General features: G+C 49.4%; 1 protein-coding gene across 1 annotated transcript in view; it reads left to right on the forward strand.

The window, feature by feature from the left end:
• Window positions 1–283: 283 nt before the first annotated feature.
• BFSP1 (beaded filament structural protein 1) overlaps window positions 284–11,390 on the forward strand; it is a 39,013-nt gene continuing 27,906 nt past the window's right edge. Inside the window, exons 1-2 of the mRNA XM_007461790.1 lie at window positions 284–682; window positions 5,138–5,198. Coding sequence (XP_007461852.1) covers window positions 309–682; window positions 5,138–5,198 — 435 coding nt within the window. The 5' untranslated portion in view covers window positions 284–308. The remainder of the gene's footprint in view (window positions 683–5,137; window positions 5,199–11,390) is intronic.

Below are 11,390 nucleotides of genomic sequence, written 5' to 3' on the forward strand. Positions count from 1 at the left end.
TGCCTCTCCCGTCCTCCTGACCCTCCATTTACTCACAAAACAACAGGCTTTAACAATCACGGAACAAAAACCACATTGCCCAATGTAACCTTCCAACCCCCGGAGCTGTATGGGCCGCTAATCCAGCGCACAAAAGCAGGCCGACCGCTCTTTTGTTCTGCCCGAGGCTGGGCGCAGCGCGGAGCAACAGCTGATCGGCTCTGGAACGTCCCAGCGACGTGCCAGGGGTCTCCGATGTTTATTTAGCGCGCTGCTGTCTCGACGAGGGGCCTCCGGGAGCCGGCTGCACGCTCGCCCGCAGAGGAGTCATGTACCGGCGCAGCTACGTCTTCCAGGCCCGCAAGGAGCAGTACGAGCGCGCCGAGGAGGCGCCGCACGCAGCCGAGCCGGACAGCCTGGTGGAGGGCCGGGCTGCCGCGCCGAGCCTGGCGCAGCTGCAAGGGCTCGGCGAGCGCGTGGCCGCCCACGTCCAGCGGGCCCGAGCGCTCGAGCAGCGCCACGCCGTCCTGCGGAGGCAGCTGGACGCCTTCCAGCGCCTGGACGAGCTGGCCGGTCCCGAGGATGCCCTCGCCCGCCACGTCGAGGGCAACCGCCAGCGCGCCCGGGATTTGGCTGCCGAGCGCACCCGATTGGAGCGCCAGGGCGCAGAGGCGCAGCGCGCCCTCTGCGAGTTCCGAAGCAAGTAAGCGCAGCCGTGGGAGTAACGAGGCAGCGCGGGCCGGGAGAGCGCTGCCGCTGGAGGTGGGAGGGCCGTCTCCGGGCCCAGGCGACCGGTAACTTCATACCGGCAGAGGCACGCACGTGCTGCATCTTCCTAAGATAGGGCTGGCTTCCATTTTGATGGCACGTCACGGTTTGCATGAAATGGTGTAATTTGCTGTTAATGTCTTTTAGAGTCTAGATCTAAGTTACATGCAATGAAATGCACAGATTTTAAGTGTGTAGCTCAGTGAGTTTGACGAATGTATTAATAGATACCCATGTAACTACTAAAACAAGCAAGATATTCCTCTACCCCAGAAAGTTACCTTCTGCCCTTTCCCAGCCTTTGGTTCCCTCCCCCCAGTGCCCCCAAGCAGAGGCACCCAGCGTTCTGATTTCTGTCACCATAGATTACTATTGCCTGTTCTGGAATCTTCTAGACATATTCTTATGTGTCTGGCTCCTTCTGCTCAGCACAGTGTTTTTGAGATGTGTCGATGTTATTTAATCCTCACAGCCTCATCCTGTTATAGACGGTACTGCACCCAGTTTACAGATGAGGAGACTGAGGTTCAGACAATGTAGAGATTGGGGGCAAGGTCACTCAGCTGGTGGATCGCTGCACTGGGACTGGAGTTCAAGTCTTGAGCATGCTAAGTCTAACGGCCTTCACTGCATCACGGCGGACACCTGGACATTGCTTCAGCGTGTGCCTGCTGGTGTCTGGCCCCTCAAAGTGTGATCCATGGACCAGCAGCATTGCCATCACCCAGGATCTTGTTAAAAATGGAGACTCTTGGGCCCACCCCAGAGCTCCTGAATCAGACTCTGAAAAAGACCCCCAGGTGATTCATCGTTTAAGTTAACGACCTTGAAGTTTCAGAGGTCCTGCTCCTGGGCAGTGTCCCCCCTTTTGACAGACTGAATAATGTGTTAAAATCACCCAACAAGCTATTCAAAGAAAACAGATGATCAGCAATTTGTCAGCATCTTTCCAGGTGATAAATGGGCGTGCGCTTTGATTCAGCTGGGCACTTCAGGGAATTTACCCTCTGATACTCCAGGAGGTGTCAAAGGGCATGTCCACCAGGATATTCACTGCAGTGTGATCTGCAATAGCAAAGGGCTGGGACCAACCTGAAGGCCTGTTAATAGGAGTCAGGTTATAAAATTGTGCTTCATTCATTCAATGGAATACTGTGCAATTGTGAAAAAAAATAGTGTGTTATTATCATCTATTTAAAAAAGACGGGGGTCAGAGTAGAGATTTTTTTGCTTGCATAAGAAAAAAGAAGACACAAGCACACACACAAAACCCTAATAACACTGGTTACCTATGGGAATAAGGAAGTAGGAGCAGAGGTGAGAGGGAGACTTTTACCTTTTTCTGTCATTTAAAAAAGTCTCTAACCATGTAAGAGATTTATCTGTTTAAAAATTATATAAATTAATTAAAAAATACAGATGTGCAGGCCCCATCCTGGACCTCAAGTGGGGCCCAGGTTTTTTTATATTTAATGAGCTCCACTGGTGATTGCAGTGAACAGCCAGGTTTGAGGACCTCTGGTCTAGGGTAGCCAGAGGATTTACTTCAAAAGTGCATTGTGGGGCTGCCCTGGTGGCGCAGTGGTTGAGAGTCCGCCTGCTGATGCAGGGGACACGGGTTCGTGCCCTGGTCCGGGAAGATCCCACATGCCGCGGAGCGGCTGGGCACGTGAGCCATGGCCGCTGAGGCTGCGCATCCAGAGCCCGTGCTCTGCAACGGGAGAGGCCACAATAGTGAGAGGCCCGCGTACCACAAAAAAAAAAAAAAAAAAAAAATGTGCGTTGTGTTTGAGTTCCACATTCTCAGTCCCAGTCGTGGGCATGATATTCAGCATTGGGTACTGAGCATATTTATCAGATCATAAGCATTGATTCCATTCCCATCAGTCCTTCTGTTTCTGGTTTTCGTTGTTTTTTTTTTTTTGGCCAAATTGCACATGTGGGATCTTATTTCCCCGACCAGGGATCGAACCCGTGCCCCCTGCAGTGGAAGCATGGAGTCCTAACCACTGGACCACCAGGGAAATCCCTGTTTCTGGTTTTGATCCACAGAAGTAGGTTTGCAGCTGGAAGAAGGCACCTGAAAATCCCTGTGGCCCTTCAAGGGAAAACTGAGGCTTGCAGAGGGCCTGTGGGTGGCAGGACTTGAACTTGGGTTTTTCACCCTAGGCCCATACCCTTTCCAGAACACTGTGTCTTAGAGAGAAGCTGTTCTTGGACTCCTGTGGAGTGAGGCCCAAACATAGGACTTCATTCATACTAAGCTCATGTTCCCTAAAGAGAATGGAAGTGAATGCTGGTTGACACCCAGGGCAGTTCCATGGGTCATCAGAGTACCTCAGATCCCCAGATGGCCTTTACCTGGTCCTTGGGCCACAGTCAGCTGTGATTTGGCTGGGCCAGCATGACTCCCAGGAGCCCTCGTTGGAGGAGTGGCCATGATGAGTCCTCCTGATTTCACTTGGCTCTGAGTTGTATGTATGTCCATCGTGGAGCCGACCCTTCTGTGATTTATTTGATAATTCTCGTTAATTTATTCCCTCCCATTGCCCCCTTGGAGAAGTTTTGATGTTTTAACTTGAGTAGTGGAACTTGAAAATCATTATAAAAATCATACCCATCTACATGCATGGGTACACACACTGAGTTTGGTTTAATTCCAGAGGTGAGGTGATGATTAGCCAGAACCAGGTGAAATTAATGCAGAAATAGGAAGGTGTATGCAGCCTTGTTAGGCATGTTCTTTACCTGGATAGTTGAATGATTTCAAAATCAGGTCTTCAGCACATCAAACAAAGGCTAAATAAAATAAAAACTAAATAAAACAAATAAAAACAAAACTACCAAAATACAATAATGAATAGAGTCAATTATCCAAATTGCTGAAAACCAAAAATAATCCTGTAAAACAATCAGGTAATTGAAGCCAAAGTGGTTTTTTCCACTTTATGAATTCACTTTTGTATTCACTTCTATGAATATATGAATATATCATGAATTCTTACAATGAATTCTTTGTAATGAAACCACTTGTCTGTAATAAAATATCTAGGCTTGTCTAAGCATGAAAATCACATTAATATGTTGTTTATTAAATATGTTTTTAAGCTACCAAACATGACGGGCTCTAAGTCCTATTAGAATGGATATTGGGAACAGCTTGCAGGGAACGAGGTCGGGGGTCATTTGGGAAGGGACTTTCTCTTTTTCTTCAGGGGGTGAAATTCCCCCTAGAAGGAAACTCGTTCTGACCAGAATGATTTCTGGGGTCTCTCTGCTTCCTTGATCTTTACCAATTTTTTAGAAGTCCAGGGAAGAAGTCGACTAGGAGAAAAAAAATACACCTGCTCCTAGTATCTGCTGCTTTATTAATCTTGTGTATGTTTAACTTTGAGGGTGTCCCTGCTCTACCCAGGCAGCATGGTGTGGCTGTCAGGACACAGTTTTGTTGTCAGACTCACATCTGAGTCCTCCACCCCTCTCTTAGTTTGGAGTCCTTGAAGCCGAGCCTGAGAAAGTCGCTTATTTGGGAGGTGGCATCAGGGAGCACCAGTTGCGGAGTGAGGAGGTTATAGGCAGGAAGGGAAAGGAGCCAACACTGAGTGCCTCACCCGGCAAGTTACCTGCATGGCCACTGGAGGCCACCTGCAGGGTGGAGAGCACACCTCAGTGATCCCAGCTGAGGGCCAGGGAGCCAGGGTGTGTACGTAGGCACTCGCCCTGTCAGAGCTTGCAGGCTGCTCCCAGGGGCACTGACTCTCTGACCCGTCCAGCCTGCTCTGCCTGCCAGCCCACAGGAGGCCCTTGGTGTGCAGGGCGAGGCCTCACAGATGCGGGTGAAGTGCCAGCAGCACCTGCGGAGGCCTTGGGCCAGTTTCTCCACCTCGGTTTCCTCATCTTTCCTGAGGGGGTAACAGGAACTGCTGTATTCCAGGGTTTTGTGAGGATTAAATGGCGTAATCCAGAAAAGCTGACACATGATGATAAATACAATAGTATAGGGTATCCGGACCAGGTCAGGTTAGTGGTGTTTGATGTAATAGATCGTTAGTACAGCCTCCCAGTCTCTGTGCTGCCGCCGCACTTGGGGTACAGGTGTGCTGGGATCTGATTCCTGTGTCTTTGGGTGGCTGGGAGGGGGCACTGGGGAGTTGGGGCTAGGACTCCGGGCTGGGAGACTCCTGTCCATCTATGGTGCCGCTGGCGGCACTTCCTGCGTGTGCTGTGATGTGCAGAAGGTTGGGAAGGAGTGGGCTCCAAAATTCAGCATCAACTCCTGCTTCCCTTAATGAGAGGGGGTAGGACTCAGGTTAATTGAATGCTGATTGTGTGACCACACGTTCCGGATCACGGAAGCTTCCCAACTCTCCCTTCTGTGTCCCATCTGCAGGTATGAAAACGAGTGTGAGTGTCAGCTGCTGCTGAAAGACATGCTCAAACGGCTAAACAAGGTGAGCTGAGCCCGTCCTTGGGTTTGAGTAGATTCACGACAAGATTGAGCTAAATGGCTGAACGATTGTTTCACGCGCTGCCTCTTTGTGTTCTTTCAGGATTCCCCTATTTCTTTTGCTGTCATTCTCCTTCTTTCTTAAAAAATTTATTTTAATGAGGTATAGTTGACTTACAATGTTGTGTTAATTTCTGCTGTACAGCAAAGTGATTCAGTTATGCACATATAGACATTCTTTTTCATATTCTTTTCCATTATGGTTTATCACAGGATATTGAATATAGTTCCCTGTGCTCTACAGCAGGACCTTGTTGTTTATCCATCCTATATACACTAGTTTGCATCTGCTGACCCCAAACTCCCAATCCATCCCTCCCCCCCCCACCCTTCCCCTTGGCAACAAGTTTGTTCTCTGTGTCTGTGTGTCACTCTCCTTCTTGACTTTGTAATTTCAACTAAATCTCTGTGAGTGAATGCACACACCCACACACACTTCTCTACCACAAGCGAAATGAGCTTGTGAGAGATCCCTAGACGCTTAAGCTCATTGGTTTGCTTGGCTATCAAAATGGGCCAGCGTTACAGGGACTGGCTGTTGTTTGCACCAAATTTAGGAGGAAACTTGCTCCGGGCAGTGGTTATCTGGATGCAATGCTACCTTATCCTGTTGGCTAAGCGTCTTGAGATTACTCCTCCCCAGGGAAAGTCTCAAGAGAATAGAGGAAGAAATTTCCTTTTACCCTCAAGCTCCTCACCCTTGAAGCATGAACAGTCGCCATGTGCAGAGGCACCAGGATTCTTAGCTTCTTGCTGGAGACCCTCCCGCAGAGGTTGGGTGGAGTTGTTCTTTGCAGGGGCAGTTTCCTTCTTTGGATCCTCCATCACCATCCTAACTGATTGGGTTTTCTGCTGTAGCCAGGAGAACTTGACTACCAGATAGCAGAATAACTGTGGACCACAGAGGTTGGACGAAACCAGGGATGGTAAAGAGCTGTAAGCATTATCCTTTTCTGATTATTTCAGAGCTCAGATATCAGAGGGGAAGGACCTATGGGAACTGGTTATTTAAAGGGTTGCTTGTTCAGGGTACCTGGCTGCCTTCCCCCTTCCCCGTTCCCCACCCCTAACCTCATTGCTGATAAAATCGATCACCCTTCCCTGCTGCGCCCAGATGTGGCCTTAAGATTCTTCTGCACCTGGTTGCCGTATGACCCAGCAATCCCACTCCTGGGCATACATCCGGACGAAACTCTAATTCAAAAAGATACGTGCACCCCAGTGTTCATAGCAGCCCTATTTACAATAACCAAGACATGGAAACAACCTAAGTGTCCATCGACAGATGAATGGATAAAGAAGATGTGGTGTTTATATACAACAGAATAGTACTCAGCTATAAAAAAGAATGAAATAATGCCATTTGCAGCAACACGGATGGACCTAGAGATTATCATACTCAGTGAAGTAAGTCAGAAAGAGAAAGACAAATATCGTATGATATTGCTTATATGTGGAATCTAAAATATGACACAAATGAACCTATCTATGAAACAGAAACAGACTCACAGACATAGAGAACTGACTTGTGGTTGCCAAGCGGGGGTGGTGGTGGAGGGATGGATTGGGAGTTTGGGGTTAGCAGATGCAAACTAGTATATATAGGATGGATAAACAGCAAGGTCCTACTGTAGAGCACAGGGAACTGTATTCAGTATCCTGTGATAAACCATGAATGTGAAAAAGAATGTATATATGTGTATAACCAAATCACTTTGCTGTACAGCAGAAATTAACGCAACATTGTAAATGAACTATATTTCAATAAAATAAATGAAAAAAAAATAAGATTCTTCTCCACAGGAACCCCAGGCAACTTCAGACAGTCAGGGTTAGCTCAGGGTTAGCTCGGAGTGTTTGCCACTAATTTCCTGGCTTCGTCCAATGTCTGTTGTCTAGGATTATTCTGCTAGTCGGTGGGAAAGTCAGAACTACACTCTAGGGACACTGAATTTTGCTTTGTGTATGTTACTGACTATGATATTTCTGTGACCATCTCTGTGTGAGCATCTAATGTATTGTCCAACTCGGGACATGGTGTGAAGGAGATGCTGTCAGTAACTACGCAGGTCGACTGTTAGAAGCTGGACTGTCTCAGGCCAATGGAACAGATGGGCACACAGAAGTGAGCACAGAGATGGCGGGGAGGGTGTCCTGCAGTGGAGCCCTAAGCACACAGCTCATGACTGGCCATGTGCTGAGCTGGGTTTCAAGGACCCAAGGCCTGCTGGAAGTCTGAGTGGATTGGGGCCTTATTAGCATTTGACCTCACTCAGCTTTCAGCTGACACTTGTGGCTCACCCACATTTGTGTTTTTGGTGGCGATTCCAGGCTGGGAGGTGGGGCCTTCAGGAACAGGGGCACCTGACACCCTTAACATTTAGGTGCCAGTTCAGCCCCTCCGCAGCACCACCTCGTTTTGCTTTGTGACTATTTGTCCTCCCTGCAAGCAGGGCTCTCTCTGGACTGGGCCCTAAGGTTGTTGCTCACATGGTGCCATCCTGGGCATTCCTTGAGGAAGAGAGAGAAAGAACTTAGTCCTTCTTTTTACCTTTGGTGGCAAGTGACACTGGATTTAAAAACAAGCTCAAATCTTCTGGTTTTTTTTTTCTTCTCTCTTATTACAAAAGCAATGCCTATTCCCAGTAGAAAAATAAGACAGTAGAAAGAAAATGAAAAATAAGGGAAAGGCATTCCGCCATTTCCCCCCGTCATACTGTGATGTAGCATGTGGACAGTTGGGGTATGAGTCCCGTGAGAATGTTACAAAGGTTCTGGGGAAATATGGGACCAAGCACGCGGGCGGGCGGGGGCAGCACAGGCATCGGCATGGCTGTTCCCGGGTCCAGGGGAAGATACTTCTGCCCACAAGAGCTGTGCCATCCAGAACAGGAGGGTAGCCTGCTAGCAAGACCCTCACGCTGTTGCTCAGTATCCGTGAGGCTTCATCTCTCTGAGGCTCAGCTTATTCGTCTGGAAAATGGGAGCAATGCTAGTTCCCACCACCATAGGAGCAGATGTCCGTCTGCATGCCTGGTGAGAGTTAAATGACATCATAATGCACGTGACCTGCCTGTTACAGTTGTCATTACAGGTCACGCGATGTGATGGACGCCAGCTTAGTTTTCTCGGGAAGTGGCTGCATACCCCTGGTGGAGTGGGAGTGCATGGAGGAACAGCTTTTTTTTTTTTTTTTTGCAGTACGCGGGCCTCTCACCGCTGCGGTCTCCCCCGTCGCGGAGCACAGGCCCCGGACGCGCAGGCCCAGCGGCCATGGCCCACGGGTCCAGCCGCTCCGCGACATGTGGGATCCTCCCAGACCGGGGCACGACCCCACGTCCCCTGCATCGGCAGGTGGACTCTCAACCACTGCGCCACCAGGGAAGCCCATGGAACAGCTTTTTAATAGCTGTGAATTTATTTTTATGACTACCTTTTCTCTATAGCAGGTGACATTAAAAAAAAAGTTTCTTTTTAAATGCATGTCAATAAACATGAATCAATTTGAAAAAAATACGGGGTGAGAAATAGTAGATTTTGGATGTAGCAGAAGTCACAGGCACAGGATGCAAATACAGTGAATCGGGGGGTCCCTGCGCTAGCTCACAGGAGCCTCGGAACAGCCTTTTGGATTTTGTTTATTTTACCCTCAGATAACCCGGTCCGATCGCCCCTCTGTCAGGGGGGAACTCACCCTTGCTGAGGCTAAACGACTTCAGAGACCCGCAGCCCACCCGCGGTAGGTGTGGGCAAGAGCCAGGTGCTCTGTATCCAAGGCTCATTCTTTCCCTCCCAAGGACAGTCAGGGAACCACTGTCTCTCGGGAGACAGACACAGAGCCGGAGTCTCTGGGTGAAGGTGGCCACTTCCCATTAGATGTTGGTGCCCTGTCCAAACCCCCAGGCCGCCCTCAATGTCACGTAGAGATGCTGAGCCTGCTGGCAGCTTCCTGCATCTGTCTGGCTTGGGAACGTCTGCAGTCGCAGGGGGCACAGTCCAGAAGTGTGGGCATTAGCACCCCAGGGGCGACCCTCAGCCACCGGAGGACAGGAGGGGGTGGCTGAGTCCCTGGCTGGCCCACCCCTCGTCCCAACAGTTCAGAGGTGAGTTTCCCAGTCTCCTGGGGGGTCCCCAGCAGGACTGAGCCCATTGCCCACAGTGGGAACCCACTCATTCCACACCTTTATTGGCTTTGTTCTTTCCCCTGTGTCACTACCCCACCCCTTCCAGTGCCCCTGGGATTACCTCTCAAATAAGGGGCCCTGTCCCGGTCCTTGCCTCGGGGTCTGCTTCTGAAAACTCAAATTAAGACAGCCCCTCAAGGGTCAGCCAGCTGGACCTCCAGGTTCTCTGTCCACTGAGATGGTCACTGGAGTAGAGGGAGGTGAAATGGTACAGTAGAGTTCACATCTTGTTGGCTGTCAGTCACAGCACTGATTTTAGTTGACAAAGCTTTGAATATCTACAGACATCACATCAACTGGATTTTGACTATCAACGCAGCCTAATGTCCATTTCCTTTGGTCCCTTTGGAAGGGATTGATCCCTGGGTGTGGCCGTGTGAAATGGGGTACACTAGGAATCTCTGACCCAGTCTTTGAGTCTGGCTTGGAAAATATCACAATGTATGGACAGGACTGCTTGCCACCATGTTCATAAAGCTGCCATCTATGTACACTGCCCAGGTAAGTAAACCTCCAGAACAGAGTGCCTGTATTTTTAACAGCCACACAAGTTAAGGCAAGCCACTCCTTGCTATGCACTTTGAAATGAAATAAATTCCTCAACATACTACTTACATACTCGGGCCAAAGTTATTCAGATTTTCAACCTTTGGATGTGGTAAGCATTCCTGGTGACTTTTATTTTATCTTTGTCCATTGACATTTTTTTTGTTTTTTATTCTTAATTTTGTATTGAAGTGTAGTTGATTCCCACTATTATATTAGTTTTAGGTGTACAACATGGTGATTCAGTATTTTTTACAGATTATATTCCATTAAAAGTTATTAGAACTGATGACTTTTTTTAAAAAAGAGTATTTATTTTGGCTGAGCCAGGTCTTTAGTTGCGGCACGCAGGATCTTTAGTTGCAGCACGTGGGATCTAGTTCCCTGACCAGGGATTGAACCCGGGTCCCCTGCATCGGGAGCACAGAATCTTAACCACTGGACCACCAGGGAAGTCCCTAGAACTGATGACTTTAAAATATCTGGGTTTGGCTAATCTCTAGGACTCATAATGTATCTCGCCTATTTGAAAGTGATGTAGGTGCTAGTCGAATGCTTTCACCGGAAAACAATTTTAGGAAATACCTAAAGCTGCCGTATGTGCTTTTCCATGTAAGTCGTGTATCTTAAACGTGTCTGGAAAGGAGCAAGAGGCAGGGGAGTTCAGGGGGTGAAAGGATGGGGCACGAAGCTTTTTTTTTTTTTTTTTTTTTTTTTCTTGCGTTATGCGGGCCTCTCACTGTCGTGGCCTCTCCCATTTGCGGAGCACAGGCTCCGGCCGCGCAGGCTCAGCGGCCACGGCTCACGGGCCCAGCCGCTCTGCGGCATGTGGGATCTTCCCGAAACGGGGCACGAACCCGCGTCTCCTGCATCGGCAGGCGGACTCTCAAGCACTGCGCCACCAGGGAAGCCCGGCACGAAGCTTTTGATTTCGGGGCTACAAGCCTTCATACGTCCAGGAATTCCTCTGAGGCTGGAAATGAACTTCTGGAGATGAGAGCCATCTGGGGAAGGAGAGTTTAGGAGGAGGCTGGCGGTGGGCGGCTGGAAGAACAGAAGGCAGAGGAAGCGTGAGGAAGGATGCAGAGGGTGGGAGTGGAGTCGAGGAAGGCGAGGCGGTGGGAAGAGGGAGGGTGGGGAGTGGAGGGACGTGCGCAGCTCCTCCAGGTCAGCGTGAGCCCTGGAAGGAAAGCAACTCTAACATTTTTGGAAAGGTTTTTGACGTGCAGGATTGAAGTAGGTGGTTTTTTTTGGTTTTTATTTATTTATTTATTTATTTATTTTTGCGGTACGCGGGCCTCTCACTGTTGTGGCCTCTCCCGTTGCGGAGCACAGGCTCCGGACGCGCAGGCTCAGCGGCCATGGCTCACGGGCCCAGCCGCTCCGCGGCAGGTGGGATCTTCCCG

This window comes from Lipotes vexillifer, unplaced genomic scaffold, assembly GCF_000442215.2.
Source record: "Lipotes vexillifer unplaced genomic scaffold, Lipotes_vexillifer_v1.1 scaffold285, whole genome shotgun sequence".
In the NCBI taxonomy this organism is placed as follows: domain Eukaryota; kingdom Metazoa; phylum Chordata; class Mammalia; order Artiodactyla; family Lipotidae; genus Lipotes; species Lipotes vexillifer.